This window comes from Numida meleagris, chromosome 3 (assembly GCF_002078875.1).
Source record: "Numida meleagris isolate 19003 breed g44 Domestic line chromosome 3, NumMel1.0, whole genome shotgun sequence".
In the NCBI taxonomy this organism is placed as follows: domain Eukaryota; kingdom Metazoa; phylum Chordata; class Aves; order Galliformes; family Numididae; genus Numida; species Numida meleagris.
The window spans coordinates 40,185,112-40,200,870 of record NC_034411.1 but is presented as its reverse complement, the minus strand read 5'-3'; the positions used below and the strand labels follow the sequence as shown (position 1 = coordinate 40,200,870).

The 15,759-nt window shown below is 48.6% G+C and overlaps 1 protein-coding gene across 1 annotated transcript; it reads left to right on the top strand.

Annotated features, from left to right (window-relative positions):
* On the top strand, window positions 5,585–14,828 carry CCSAP (centriole, cilia and spindle associated protein). The gene is made up of 3 exons (XM_021392159.1): window positions 5,585–5,968; window positions 11,392–11,708; window positions 13,981–14,828. The coding sequence occupies exons 1-3, from the start codon at window positions 5,674–5,676 to the stop codon at window positions 14,152–14,154; spliced, it is 786 nt and encodes a 261-aa protein (XP_021247834.1). The 5' UTR covers window positions 5,585–5,673; the 3' UTR covers window positions 14,155–14,828.

The window sequence follows — 15,759 nt, the reverse complement described above, 5'->3', positions numbered from 1 at the left end:
GCACTCCTTATTGTGGCAGACACTTTCTTCCCAGTTTCTCTGATTCTATTTTACACAGCACAGGGAGGGATGGCATTGGCTCTAGAAGGGAAAGTGAGGTGCCATATGATGAAGCGGCCACAGTCTTAAAATGTAGCCAGTGTAACCAACTTAAAGATATGGAGTTGAAAGGAAAAATGACTGACGGGATGAAAAATGATGGGGAAAAATTGATTTTCCAGAAAGATTTTTTAATTAAAAAGCCAAAATAAATTAAGTACTTGAGATGGCACATCTATGTCTATTGAGATTTATTTATTTTTTAGATCAACTTTTATAGATAAAGATACAAAGGTTTTATGGTAGTCCTCCCACAGCAGATTTCCAGACCATTGCTTGTTGTTTGGCTCTGTCCACAGTACATTTATTTAAATAGTGTCACACTTTTCTTGGCAGGAACTCCTGGTAAGAATATAGGAGAATATATCTTCTTCAGGAGGGAGAGCTTAGCAGCATGTTGAAGGAACAAGGGATTGTTCTCTGTAGCGCTGGCCAGATGCCTATTGTAGTTTCTCCACCAGAAACCAAGAACACATTTCCAGCCCACCGGGACACAGAAGGAGGATCCTGACCCATTCTGCCTGCCTCCCCTCCCTAGGTAAAGGGCAAAACAGGGCAGAGAGATTCAAGGAGCTCTTTCAGAGTGGTTTGGATGACTGCATGATTGCCTTTAACCCTGATGGACATCTTTCAGTGCTGGCCTTCTGCTCTGCAGAAGAACCAGAAAACAAGAGATCTTCAGAGTATCACCTGGAGCCGAGAGCTTTTTGGTGAACGTTCAGTGCTGATGGACTTCACAGGAAGGACTTTACAGCTGAGCAAGGCAAGGCATGGAGCGTTCATCCAGCTTCGTCCACAGAGCTCCTTCTGGGAGCAGGGGATCCTGCATGTGGAGCACAGTCTGCACAGGGTTTGGTGTGCTGGCAGCCCGGGCTGGACGCAAACCAGCAAGCTCGGGAGATGAAAGTTAGCCTGAGAGCACTCTGCAGAGCCAACAGGTTGCCTGTGCCGAGGAGATAATCCATTATAAACAATAAACAGAGATGTCAGCACTCTCTAAGGAGGCACTCGCAACTGGTGTGCGTTTTTTTTTCAAGGACGCCCATTTGTCAGATCTGTTCTGGAGATAATCTGCAGTGCTCCAACAGGTGTTTTCTTAAAACGTGGGCTTTTTTCATTGGGCACATGATTGTGCTCAGTCCCTTTCCTCTGAAAAACACAGTCCTAGCACTGATCCAGGTGATCTCTGCTTTGAAATGTCCTTTTTTTTAAGGATGCTGTCTGAGAGCAGCCGCCCTTTTTGTGACCATCCTTGGAAGGAGGCTACTGTGCCTTTTAGGATGGAGAGCACTGGAGAGGACCAACAGGTGTGCAGAGATAAACACTGAGGCTGGAGAGACCTGGGAAACTCTCTGTAATATTTGGTTTTTTTCTGTATTGAAAACAAGCACTTTGTCTTGCTGAGCAGCAGCTTCCTCCCATGAAGCCTTTAGGACCCAATGGGAAATCTCCAACCAAACGCTGAGCCCCACGTTGGCTGCTGGTGGCTCCATCCCATCCTACCCTGCTGGCACAGCTTGGAGCTGGAGAGCTGGGCCACGCTCGGCCAAAGCTGTAAAGCTGGTGTGCGGTTGGCAGTGCTTAGCGCGTGTGTGCATTCAGGCTGCTGGCTGGGATTGCTAGGAAGCCAAAGGAAGAGGCAGCCTAAGACTTTAATCCCCCTCCTATCTGGAGGCTAAGTTAACCCCAGCTGCACTGACATTTTCCAGCCTGAAGCCAAGTGGCCGATTACGTGCTTCTTGCTATTGGCAGAAACCTGCACAGATGGGACTTGCACATCTGCAAGCTCCAGGGGGTTAAAAATAAACCCCACCCCGCCGGTGGCTGTTTCATGTCCATTTAGAGGTGTGCCATCCTTTTCATGCATTTCCATTCTAATACTCTGTGAGACCTGAGAAAATACCTCGGTGGGGGTGACGTTTGGTTCAAGGCACTTTTTTTTTTTTTTTTTTTTTAACTACTGCTATCTGGGCTAGCTCCCCTCTGCAGAATTATTTCACCAGAAGTGCATTTGCCATCTATGTGCCTTGTTCTAAACTGGGAGCTACAGCATGTTTGCCAGCACGTTTATGGCTCTCTCCGCCACTGCCTGTGCAGTCAGCAGCAAATGACTGGGTGTTTCTCAGCAAGGCAGGGTCTTGGACCCTGGAATGGGTAAAACATTTTCCCTTCTTCATCTTTTTTTCTTTTCATGCCCCAGTGCAGGGAAGCTTTGTTCAGAAGAGCACCATTGCTCCTGCCACTTATTTGTGTCATCCCTGTAGGGTGGTGGCACTCCTTTTGGTGTGGGTGTCCCAGCAGGTCCCTGACTCAGGCATTATGCTGAGCACCTGAGGTGTCCCCAGGAGTGTGTTCTTTGCAGGAGGAGCCATGCATGTGCCCTAGAGAGCAGATGGGCCCAGACCCATAGCTTCTTGGGCCGTTTGAGATGCAGGTGGGATAAGGGGATGATGTTAACATGTGGATGGCACTTGGGTGAAGGCAGAAGAAGGAAAAGACAGGTAAAGCCTTTGTGGGTCCTGCCATGGAGGGGAGCAGCTGGGCTTGCTGGAGGAAGGGGTTGGTGTGTTTGCACTGCTCTATGTTTTGGGGAGGGGGACATGTGAGAGAAGGGAAGGAACAGGTGAGTCAGTGGGTATGGAAAATGAGAAGAGGGATGAATTCACAGAGTCCCTTCCCAGTCACAGGGAGGGGGAAGGCACCTTGCCTGAATGCTCACTTTGGAGACACAGAGGCTTTGTGAAGCACTTCTTTTCCTCTGAGTGGAAGGAAAGGAGGAAGACAGGAATTGGAAGCAGAACAAAGCTGGGAGATGTAAAAGAGTGAAGTTTGAGCAAAGCAGCGGTGTGAGCAGGGCATGGCTATGCTCCTGGTGCAGCTGTACCGGAGCATGCCTTGCTACTGCTGCAGCTGGAGCAGGGCAGGTTGCTCAGGGCAGGGGCTGGGTGTCAGCAGGTAACCTCCAACAGCAACGCTGCATGAAGATGGGCTCTCTCCGCCAGTGTCCATCACATCCCGGTCACTGTCGGTTGTGCCCAGCCACTGCACGCTGCCTGAAACCCAAGAGATCCTGGACAGCCTCCAGGAGGCAGGCACAATTCCCATATTGAGCCAGCCTTGCTCTTTCCCTGCTAGCACCCAGCATGGTTTGCCTCCGTGGGGGCTTTTATACGGGGCTGCATTCCTGCTGCAGGAGCCCCCAGCCAGTCAGCGCAGTTGAGGCCATATTAGGGACGTTGCTCACCAAACCATGGCCACATGCCCCCTGCGCCTCCCCAGCAGGGCTCCCTGTGGGGAGGAGGAAGGAGGGCAGGTGGGAAGTCTCTCCTGCTCGCCCTGCCTCTCTCCTGGCTGGGTGTAGGCCTGGGTTGTGTCAGGCTGAGTGGGCAGACTGCAGAAGTGCTGCTGGGGCCGGCATCTTGACCATCACTCTGCTTCTGGCTCTAAGATCTATTCCTTGCAGGGACCTCCTTGACCTGGCAGCAACGATGTACAGCATTGTAGCACTCGAGGAGCACGAGACAAGAAGAAGTGGGGAAAAACAGCTGATACCAGTAAAAAAGAGAAGATATGGGCAAGTCCATTGATCCTTCTCTAGAACCTGCTGCTACAGAGCATGGAGGAAGGCAGGGCTGCAGGGCCTGGTGCCAGCTCTGCCATCAGCCCTTGCGGAGCTCCTGGCTCACCTGGCCTGCCACCTGCAGGAAGACAGTGATGGGGACTAGAGGCAGAACTAAGACTCTCCAGGGAAAAGGACTGTAAAAGGGAAAAGCATGTCTAGAATTTGTGTTCTGGTTCAAACGGTGTTTTTACTTGGATTTTTTAAGGAAAGAAAACAACAGCAAAATATGTGAGGGAGGAAATTTTTATACTCATAAATACTGTAGTTCTTCATTCAGGCGTCTGTGGAGCTGCAGCTACTCGATAACTGGCTACTCTCAGCCTGTGTATGTAGATCTCTGCCATGAGGCACTGAAGCCAAAACTCATCAGCATTAAAGAAATAAATGTTTACATAGCTAAGCTGAGCACATCCAGAGCTGCTGTGCTGAGGAGCTGGAGCAATCCCTGTGCGTGTGCATGGAGCCGTGCTAGGAGGCTCTCACAGGAGCTGTCTTTCACCCCCATCACCAGGCTCAGTGTCCTCCCCCAGAGCCACAAATGTGCCCCAGGTCTGGGTAGGGGTGTTGGCTGGCCTGGGGCACGGTGGACCCTGCTGCTTGGCCTTAGAGGCCCTGTCCCACTAGGCCTTAGGGCTGGCTGTGGTGGGCCATGAGGAACGTGAGCGGGTAAGGCATGGCCGTTGGCACTGATAGTGCTGGGCATCTCCACAGGGTTCTGTAACAGACATTGTTACACAAATTGTCCCTCATTAGTTCCCAGGTGTGCCTGCTGCCAATATGCCCATCACTGGGGGTTGTGTTGCAAGGGATCCAGGACGAACTGGAGTGCTTGGACAGCTGGGCGCTTATTTTCATTACAGTGAGGGAAAATGGCCCTAAAGAAGCCTGGTACCGTGAAGGTGAGGGCAGTTAACAGCAGTCCAGTGCCGTTTGCAAAGTGCTGACATCCTGTGGCCTGCTCTGAGAGAAAATGCTGGAGGTGGAGCTGGCAGCGTGCTGGCCTGGTGTTGTGGTTCTGGTGTCCCTGTGTGAAGGCTGAAGCATGAGTCAATGGCTGTGAGGGGATCTGTGGGCATCCAGGTGCCCGTGTTCCCCACATACGGCCACGTCCGCCTCAGCAGAGGGCAGTTTCCCTGAGGAGAGGCCACGCACAGCCACGCTCTGAGCTGGGAGCACCAGCAGCCCGCTCGCAATCCCAGCTGCCCAGCCAGCACTTTGCAGGGTGGCTCAGAACGCCACTTAGTCCACAATTACAGCTTGTAGACAGAAGGCAGATGCTGCAAACCCAGACCTGTCATCTGCCATAAATGTCATCTGCCCATCCATCCCTGGTTAATTGGGAGCGATCTATGCTCCTCCTTGGCCCAGGCGGCCACATCAGCCCCGCAGCAGAGCGAGGGCACGGCTGGGCGGCGGCAGTGGGTGGCAGAGGCACAGCGGGCGGCCACTGGAGCCCAGGGGGTAACGGGCATGGGTTAAATGGAAAGCCGTGTGGTTTGGTCGTGCCGGGGCTGCACGGATAGATCGACGAGAGCACTTTGTATCTCGGCTGTCTCTGCCGGCTCATCTGCGCTATTCGGGCAGGCCGGCCTTCACCGTAGCAAGGCGAGGGGAAAACGACGCTCGTCTGCTGGCTAAAAACAGAAGGGCCTCCCGCCGCGCTCCCGAAAGCCGTCAGCGCCCCCCTGCGTCGGAGCAGGGCGCTGTTCAGTTTCACCGCACGGCCCTGTGCTCACCCCGCCGCTGGGTGGCGCTGTCGCCTCCCTCCGCGCGAGGCGACGCGAGGCGGCCCGAGGTCGGGGGGGTGGCGGCGTCGCGCCGCGATTGGCGAGCGCGGGAGGGGCGGGGCCGGACGCCGCTGTTTGGATTTAAACGTTGCAGCGGGAGGGGCGGGCTCGGCCCGCGGCGCAGCGCTACGCGGCGTTCGGTGGCGTTCCGCTCCCGGTTCCGCCATGGTGGTGCCGGCGCGGCGCGTGAAGACGGAGTACATGAAACGCTTCAAGGAGCCCAAGTGGGAGTCGTGCGGCGCCTGCTACCTGGAGCTGCTGCGCTATCGCCTCAGCCGCCGCCTCCTGGAGCAGGCGCACCGGCCCTGGCTGTGGGACGGCTGGGAGCAGGACAGCGCCGGCGGCAGCGGCAGCAGCACCGCCGGGTCGCCCTCGCCGCCGGGAGCGGGCAGCCCTCCGCCCGCGCAGGAGGAGGAAGCGGCGGAGGCGGGCGGCGGCGAGGCGGGACGGGCCAGCCCCGGTAGGTGCGGGGGGCGGCGGGGATGGAAAACGCTGCTGGGGTCGGGTACGTTGCCGCGGCTGGCGGGGGAGGCCCGGCCCGGTGAGCAGCTTCAGGCTTCGCGTGTGGCAAACAGGGCAAGAACATCGCACGTCCCGCTCACTGCGCTTTAGGGAAACCTGGGCCGGGAAGCGCTCGGGGAGAAGCCTGTCCGTTAGCTGAGGCGGCGGGACCTCAGGGACCCGCGACGCTGAGGAGCGCTCGTTGTTAGCGGCTGAAGGTAAGAAGGGCTGCGCTGAGGCTTCTGCTAACGAGAGCCGGGCTGCGGGGCCGCCTCTGCCGGGCGTCTCTTTAAAGAATCGCGTTGTGGTAACTCATCCTGAGTCACAGCCACTTATGTAAACGGTTGCCATGGGAGCAGCGCATCCCTGCAATTATATAAGCAGGTTCTCCGGCGAAAGCGGCAGCACCAAGCTAGGCGGTGTGCAAGTGAGCGGCACGTAACGTTGCTGCTTCCCTGGACCTGCACGTGATGTTCTTCTTTCTGTCTTGGCCGAACGCTGGGTCCCTGCTGACACCCGAGCTCTGCGGGCCCGGGTTTGCAGATGCGGGCTGACAAGTCAGTAGCCTTGTGCAAGTGCAGAGTTGTAGTCCTTGCAGCAGCGTGGGCCTGTGTGCTACCCAGCTGTCATATGTCTACTAAAATGCTGTTGAGCTGAAAGACAGCTACTCGGTGTTGAGAGGAAATGCTGAGACATCAGGAACAGTTAGGGATGCTCTTAAGAACAAGGTCTGTTTGAGTTGAAGGAGCTGAGGTGTGCACAGCTGCTGGCTGCCAGGGTAAAGCACTGCATCCCTCCAAAGCCATGCAGCGATGACAGCAGCTCACTGGGAACAGACCGGGCTGGAGTTCCTTGGTACCTTGGATCCAGTTAGATCTGCTTTGGCAGCAGATAAAAACTTGTTAGTTGCAGGTGTGCTCACATAAGCACATTCTGTAGGCAGTAATGGTGTGTGTGAATGTCTGGTTCTGGCATGTGCAGTTGTCTCTTCACCTTAGCTTATCCTAGCCAGCAGTACTGACCTGACCATCTCAGAGGCTTTAGGCAGCAGTGGTAAGGTTCATGGAGCTTTGCTGTGGCTGCTGTACGGGAGTACCTAATCTTCTGAGGTTCTTCCCATTTACAATGGGAGAAAAACCTGTACCTAATCTTCATGTCTTTGCAGAGCGACTTAGGATAAACAATCTTTCTGCGTGCATTTTAAAAGCCTCAGCAGAAGGTCTGAAAGCAATTCAGCTTTAGCAGCTGGATTAAGTGGAAGTTGATTGTATATTCATGTACAGCTTACTGCACAATCAGAAAACGACTCAGTGTTAAGCAATTATAAAGGTGTTATTTTCTTTTGTTTAGTGACTGCCTAATTAAAAAGCACAGGGAATATAGCATACAAACCACCACCCTGTGAATCTTTCATTATTTGACTGCTTTTTTTTCCTTTTCTGAAAGGACTTAATTACACTGAAATGCTGTGGGGGCAGCGAGTGTGCTAATGTCAGTGATGTCTTTTTGTCTTCTGAATCTGACATCCACCCACGTGCTGCAGCATCCTGGTTGGTTTGTTACCTGGCTACTGCTGCTTCCCTCTCTTCTGGAGGGAACCAGATTTCTGCTGAGAGTTCGTAGCTGAGTATGCTTGGCCAGCAGCGATGTTGCTGACACCAAACATGCGGTGTTTCTCTTCTGAAGAAACAATTACCTGTTCTTAGCTCTGACCCATGAAGGAGCACTGACGGCAGTTTATAAATCCTGCTGCTGTGCACAGACAAAGCTGATTTTATTATTTTGCAGCTTGACTTTGAGGTTTAGTGGTGCTGCTCTAAATTACTAGCGTGAACCCCTGAGATGGCAAATAGGACAAGTGTGTTTCCTTGCTGTATATGAGAGATATTAAGGTGCACTGAGTGGCAACTTTGGCTTAATTCCTTCTGGCTCCTCACTTGCAACGCTGTTGCGGGGGACTGCTCCATAGAACACATTCAAGCCTGGATATGCTTTAGACATGATCCAATAAAATCTTGACCTAAATCAGCTGGTCTACTTGACACGTACTCAAAGCTGTCAACCCCATGGGCTGGTAAGTGAATGACAGGAGCTCTTGGCAGAAGTACTGCAAGCAAACCTGTTGCTTGTGAAATGATGTTGCACACACATCCAGGATTAGGCCATCTTTCCAGCCTTGCTGTGACTTTTTTGCCTTCAGCGCTTTTATACAGAGGTCTTAAATGACAGCAGCGGCAACTTTGTGTCAAATGAGTTGCCACACAGTAGACTGGATTAGTGCATCCGGGTAGAAAACCCAGTTTCAAACTTGTTCTCTGATCTGTCATGATGCTGTAGGTGTATTTGCTGGCCCCGCTTCCCAGGGAGGAGTAGCTGATGGTGAAGAAAAAGGCTAACAGCCGTCAGTTTGGGGATTTACAGTGATCCAAGGACGCTTCAGTGTCTTTTGGGTTGAAACAAGCTTTGCTGTCAAGTCAAGCTAGACACAACTTTCTTTAGCGGGTGAATCTAATCAACTCAACTGCTGGGTTGCTGGTGACTCAAATATTGTACCTGTGCCTTACACAAGACTGATCTTGAAGCAATGCTGTTGCAGCCTGTTTCAGGTGTGGTAAATAGTGACTGCTTTCTGCCCAGCTGTAGTCAGTTCATGCCTGCAACTGAAAGCGTGCCCCTCTTCAAGAGGCCCTGGAGACCTGCTGTTGGGAGAGGTTTGTGTGCAAGCTACCATGGTGTGTAGCAGACTGCTTGCATGGTACCTGTTTTGGGAATTGGCCTCAGCGTTGTTTGAACAGGGCAGCTCTCAAGATGACTGAGGGCAGAAGCTAGTGCTTCCTGCTTTGTTAGAAAATTCTTCTGAACCTGAGGGTAGTAAGGGGCAAATGCCTCTATGTAAAGATAGCGGTACTGACCCCTGGGACTTGTGGGTCTGACCAGAAGGTTGTTGGTGCCTCCAGCAAGTCAGCAAAGCCTTTGACATGGGGGTCTCATCAGCCTGGTAGAGCATGAAGAGCTTTAGAAGTGGGGGAAAAGCACCATCGGCTCCTGTTCAAGCCACTGGAGGGGAGCTGTTATGTAAGTAGGGTGATGCAGGAGGACTGAAGTGACCTCTTCTGGGCAGGAGCTTTCTACCGCCATGTTGGGTGGGCCTGGCAGCCTTGTTCTGCTGCTAAGCACTTAATCCCCTCCTGTCCGGCGTGCTCTGTTTAGCATCCATGATGCGGTTTTTAAACGTTCCTAGCTTTTTCCCTGTGCTGGCTAATCCCTGTAATGCTGCAGCCAGTCAGTTGAGTTTCCTGTTCTATTCGCAGCATGCATTTAGCAGTGCCTGCCAGAGCTGGCACACTGTGGGGGAAGGAGATAGTAGGTGTTGCTGATAGTTGAGCTTCCTGAGTAGCTGGGTTTGATTCCTTCCTTGCTATCAACTGCTGCTTTTCTGCCTTGCTGCAAGGAGTGCCTAGCAAAATAGCTTGGATATAAAACTTAATTGGCTGTTAAAGGCATCCACCTTGTACCTTTTGAGTTTTATATATGTGAACTGTGGGAGTGAGTTCATTAAAATACCTGCTCTAATAGCAGGTGCACATAAGGTGCCAAAGTGTACTCTGGTATACAGCGTTTACTGCAAGACTGTGCAAGATTCTGCATGCCACTTACTCATATGCTTTTATAGCTATTTTGGGACAAGCTGGCTTCGTCATTTCTGCACCAGCTGGGACTATATCTGAGCGAGCTGCATCCAGGCTTGCCTGCTGCATTGAAGTAATAACTTAAAGCTAGGCTACCAATGCACTATACACCCACTTCTCTTTAATCTGAAGGCTTTGAATGCCATCTCTGTCCTGTGAACAATTCCTGCATTGCTCTGTTCTCCTGTAGAGATGGAAGGTGCAGTTTTTCCTTGAAGGCAAGATTTGGCATACCGAAATAAAGGCACATTATCAGATTTGACAACAATATGGCCCCCTTCAGTGTCTTACTTTCTTGAAATATCACTGCAATGCTCAAAACAGTGCTGCCTCCTGATACGGTCTCTTGTACGCAGAAGGAGGACCTAGCCAGTCCCCTCTTAGGAGTAGGCAGTGTAGAGAAACTTGTGGGTAATATGGTTTTGCAAGGGAATACCTCCGTGCTGAAAGGGTGAGAGTAAAAGCACTGCTGGATTGGTAATCAGTGTGCTAGGTAGGTAATGTCTGTTTTGGCAGAGTTGGGTGGGTGCTGTAATGAAACTAAAGCAGTGTCAGATTGCTCATACATGAGGGTGATTTGCTAAATCAAAGCAATTAGCATGAATGATCTCTGTTGTGCCATACGGATGGGCAAGTCCTGCTTTTAATGACAACACTGAAGTAAAATTTGTTCTAGTTGTTTGTGGTCAACATTGCAATACGTAAGCAAGCCTTAAACTAGATTATTTCCTTCACCACCAGTGGAGGAATCTTTCCATAATCAGTAGTGTCTACCGGTGGCTGAAAGTGTGACTTGGACCATAGGTAGCTTGCAACTGGTCCCTACTACAACCAGGAACAGATGGTATGGCAGGAAAGCTGTATGTTCAGCATGCTTCTGTGAGCAGCTTGAGTATTACTGGCTGTCCAGTGAAAGGTGGCATCTGATGCCCAGAGGTGGACACTTGAAAGGAGAGCACGCACTTGTGGACTGCTATGCCCCACTTGCAGACAATGTGTGTTTGCTTTATTGAATGGCTTTGGTTATGTTGGCCATACTGTCAGCAGCAAGGGGGGCTGGCGACAGCCTGTTACAGAAAGGGCAAAAAGTATACATGGGGAAACAAGTCTAGAGTAGTGTGTTGCCTGCAGTGTGATATTTAAAACCTACTTCACAGGACATATAGCAAGGGTGATGCCTATCACTTCATGAATCTTTGATTCATACTCCCATTTCATCTGCAGACAAACAATCAAGAATGGATAATCAGAGTTTGAAAAAGAATCACTCCTTTCAGTCAAAGCTTATAATATGAGAGATTTATTCTCTGACTGGCTGGCAGCATCTACCTGCTACTCAACAGTCCATCTGCTTGCTGCCTGAAAGATGGAAGGATGAAACAGTAAAGACAGGAGAGCACTGGAAACAGTCTTACTGCATGTATAGTACTGCTTGGAACTATCAGGCATCTGTAACCTTGCTAGGGAAAGGTGCTTTTAAGTGTGGCAGCTGATGTATAGAGGGACAGGCTTGGAAATATTCATCACTAAAGGATGAAAGCATTTAAGCAAGGCATGCTTCTAATGCTAAGGAATGAGTGACTTCTTTCTTTATTTAAAAAAAGTGCAGCTTTCTTGATGTACCAAGAGAGGTTGTGCAGCTCAAATGTAAACATGTTGTCATTGAAACTTAAAGCAAAACTTGTTTTTTCAGAAAAAGAAAGACAAGATCAAGAAAAGCATCAGAAGGAAGAGCAAGAAAAAACTGTAGAACATACTGAACATACTTCCACAAAGGAAACAGATAAAACTTCCACGAAGGAAGCAGATAAAACCAGCCGTACAGGACGACGTCCAAGCCAAAGTGCCTTGTCCAGTCGTAATGATCGAAGATCAGCCAAAAGTCCTCAAAAGACAGATGCGCCGAAGGAGAATAAACATCCATTTGCTCTGTATGGGTGGGGAGAAAGACAGACAGATACTGGAAGCCAGAAAACTCACAATGTCTGTGCTTCTGCTTCAGCGAATGAAGTAAGTAAAAGTTTCTGTGTAAGTGATAACTGACTTAGTGCCTGGAAAAGACATAGCTAATATCTAGATAAAACTTCTCAGGGTGCTTTTATTTGTGATCACGTGGGGAACTGTAATGACTTCAACAGCCTCTGTGTTTTGCTGTAGTGACAGTGTCTTGCAAATATTAGCTTGCAGTTGTGCCAGAATGAAGCTAGGGGCTTATTCCACTCAATTCCTTTGCGCTGGCGTCGTTCTTCCAGGTTCGATTGTGACTGGGACTGTACACGAGTTCCTTAAGACAGCCCTTTTAGGCAGTGGGGTTTTTGTGTGTGAAAAGGCCTTCAAAGTATCAAAACCCATGTTTGGATGCCTAGTTCTGCACACTGCCGAATCTTACTATGTGTTGCTAAACTGTTTCCCAGAGATGGGCAGTTTTCCACTGTATCCAGCTGAGTCTGTAGAGTGTTGTCTTGGAAATACCAGAAAACAGTTGTTCTGAAGAGACAGAAGTGGCCTTTCTTTCTCATCAAAAGGCAATAGTACAAGCATACAGCTGAGGACTGAATTCACAGAACTTCCAGGATGCATAGAACCCTTCTACCTCTAGAAGATTCAGAGGTTTCATCAGGTAGGAACCCATCTGCCCACAGCTGTGATGATCAGTGCCACAAGAAAAGGATAGGTGAGGGAAGAAAAGAGTGCTGCCACTTCTAGTTTGAGTACTGGTTATGTGCATTCATACTGGTCACAGCAGGTATCAGTATTTTCTAGTAGAGTGTGCTTCAGGGGTAGAGCTGTGACCCATGGTTCTTGCTAATGCATTTGTCACTGAAGTTAACATCTTCATATGGCAGTCAAGAACTTGGGTAAGGTATGGAGGGAGAAGCAGGAAAGAGCAACTCTTCCTGGAGCACTCTCCGGGAATAGGAGCCCCACTGCTTTGCTGCTAAATTGACCAGCAGGCTGCTTCAGTGTGTTGCCAGGGGGGAGCTTTGGCAGGAGAATGGTCTGTCAGTGTCAGATGGATTGCAGGGTTGATGTAAATATTAGCACAACAGCCCAAGTAAAATTCACGTGGCCATGGACAACACAAGAATTAGGCTGTAGCATGTTGTTTCCTGACTTAATGAGAAATGGTAAGCTTGGAGTGCTACAGCAGATCCTTTTCAGCTCTAGAACTCTCCTAGTAAAATACAATAGATTTATTCTTTCCAGCATCTTGTCCTTATGCTACTAATACAGAATCTGAATCTATGACCCAAGACATCTGAAGCCTGCCTTCCAGCAGGCTGTTCTGGAAGGGGTTTGAAGCATAGTCTTTTTCTTCCTGGATGGCTCTCCTCTTGAGGAAATGTAAGGAAATGAGAATGGGTCCTGTAGCTCTTGAAACAAGCTGCTCATCCTGGTAATGGATGCTGTTACTGGATCAATAAGCTTAGGTCAGTGGTGGTAATGGCTGACTGATGCTTTGCTGAAGCCTAATAGTTGTTGATGCCTAACTTGAGCAGAGATATTGTACTTGGAGAGACTTTTACCATTACTTATACTAGAAAGAGAGTTACAGAACTCTAAAGATCAGGTCTCAGGATTGTAGTGAATGGAAGGATTCCTCTAAAACACCTCCAATTATCAAAGCCATGCAGGCAGCACTCTGTCACTAGGGACACTGCTGTAAGGAGGGAGTCCTTACTGCCTGGCTGGTTCACTTCTCTCCGATGTTTCAAAGTTACTCTCATCTCAGATGGGAGATTTTTAAATTTTGGGATGGAAATCAGCAAGCACAGAAGCTGGCTCTTGAGACCAAACTTGGGGAAATGATCTAATTTCTTAATACAAAAACATGTATTCCTGTGGCATGTTCGGAAGATCAAGAAGCTCTTCAGTGTCTCATAAGGAGTCTGTAAGGACTGATCTTACTGCTGGGCTTAGATTTTAATGGATGCATGGGCATACTGAAGGATGATTAAGAATTCTAAAGAGTAGAAAGAGGAGAAACGAGGTTTATTGAATGTCACTTGAGTATGATTAAGAAAAACATTTTTGAATGTTTTGACACTTAGCAGCACAGAATGGGAAAAATAACGCAGAATAGAATTTGAGGCATTTCTTTAATAGAAAAGCATGTAACTTTTGGATACTGGTGCAAGTTCCAGAAGAAAGTATCTTTCTGAAACTTTCAGAAGAAAGTTTCTTCACAGTGGGGGTAGGAACAAAACAGAAGCGACCCTTGACTTTGCTGTGGGGTTCCTAGCCTGTTTTCCTGCTTGTAATACTAACTCTGGTCTTCTAGATTCATGAATCTGCTCTGCGAGCTAAGAACAGGAGACAAGTGGAGAAAAGGAAGCTTTCTCAGAGGCGAGTACGATCAGCAGAAGCAGAGAAAGCTTGGCGGATAAAGCCTTCCCCACCAGATAACCCTTGGATGACAGAGTATATGAGATGCTACTCAGCCAGAGCTCGGTGAATTTGGATTCCTCTAGGCATCTTCATAAAAGTTATGCATATCAGGACACTGGTGCACGGAACCAAACTACTTTATGCAAGGGTTTTATAGGGAGTTTCCAGCTATTTAAAGTATTTGTTGAAGTATTTTTATCTCGGCTACCTACCTCACAGTGGGGTGTCTAGTTGGAGCCATAATATTTGAAGAGGCTTTTAGATATAGCTAACCAAATTTTTAAACCATTCCCCTTTTGGGAATCTTTCTAATGAGTTTCAATTGACTTGCTTTGAGGGGGGAGGGAGGCTTTGCATACTGGCAATCAAAACAAACACTTAATGATCTTGGCTATGAATAATCTGGTGCCCCTAACCTTAAAAGATCAAGTCCTCCAAACCATGGGGAGGTGGTGTTGGGGGGGAGGGGGGACTTAAAGGGTGTGACGGAGGTGCCTTTGCATTTATATTACTATTGAGTCAATACTTTGCCTATTCTAATACAATTAGTTTGGTAACAGGAAAGCAAGTAGGTGTGGTAAGCAGCATTATTAGGTGTAGATGCTTCAGACAGACAAAGGCCAAGTGTTGTCTGTACACAGAAGCTTTCAAAAAAAAAAAAAAGATGGATTAGTACATCTGCTGATACTTAATTTTCATTGCTGCTTCCAAGGTTATTGTAATAAATTACTAATTTTCAGAGCTGTGCCTGTTGCACTGAATAACTGATAAAGACAATCATCGTGATAGCTGCTCCTCAAAAAGCAGCTGCTTGTTCTACAAGTATCAACTTGGCACCACTGTACTGAGCTTGTGGTCACACTTATTCTGTGCTTAATCATGTAAATGCTGGTTTATCAGAGCAGGCTGGCTTCTGTTTAGTGAAGTCTTTTTTTTATTACTTATGAAAATCTATCTATGCTCAGTGGGGTTAGACTGCAATATGTATTCCATTTGGTGGTATTGTTTGACTGTACTATTAGAGGTTTTTAACTTAAATCATTTTTGATTAAAATTTAGATGAAGTAGAGGAGCCTTAGCCTTCTGCCTCAAAGTTGGTGCATAACTCCTCAGCAAGGGGGGTGAGGGCTAGGGGAGGAAGGAGAGGGACCCTTCAATAGAGTACATAATGGAGTTTGAATGCTTTCACTTCGTAGGTCTGTCTTCTACATACATCGTCTGTCAAACCCTTAGTGTTTTTTAAACTCAAGCTGCTGTGGATGATTTGTTTGAAAATTAAGCTTTAGGCAGATTACTACAGTTATGAGCTTCAAAGTTTTGTTCAGATGTGCTCTGTGTTAGTTATGTATGTTGGTTACCTTACATTTAACAGTTTTGAAGCTTGCTTTTTACAGACTAGACAACTTCTCACAGGAAGCGCACTTACACTTCTGCAGCAGAAGCCTGTGCTAGTCTATGCTTCACTACACAATCACAGTGAGTAAGCAGGACAGCAGGACTAGAACTGCTGCTGCAACAGGGACAGCTAAAATGCTTAGTGAAGTCTGACTGTCTTGATCTTAAAGAAAGTCTTCGTGGGAAGACCAAGTATTGTTGCCGCCTTATCTTAATTATTACATCATTAAGATTAAAAGTTCTTAGTAAAGGTTTCTTTAATCTTGATTTAAGAGTC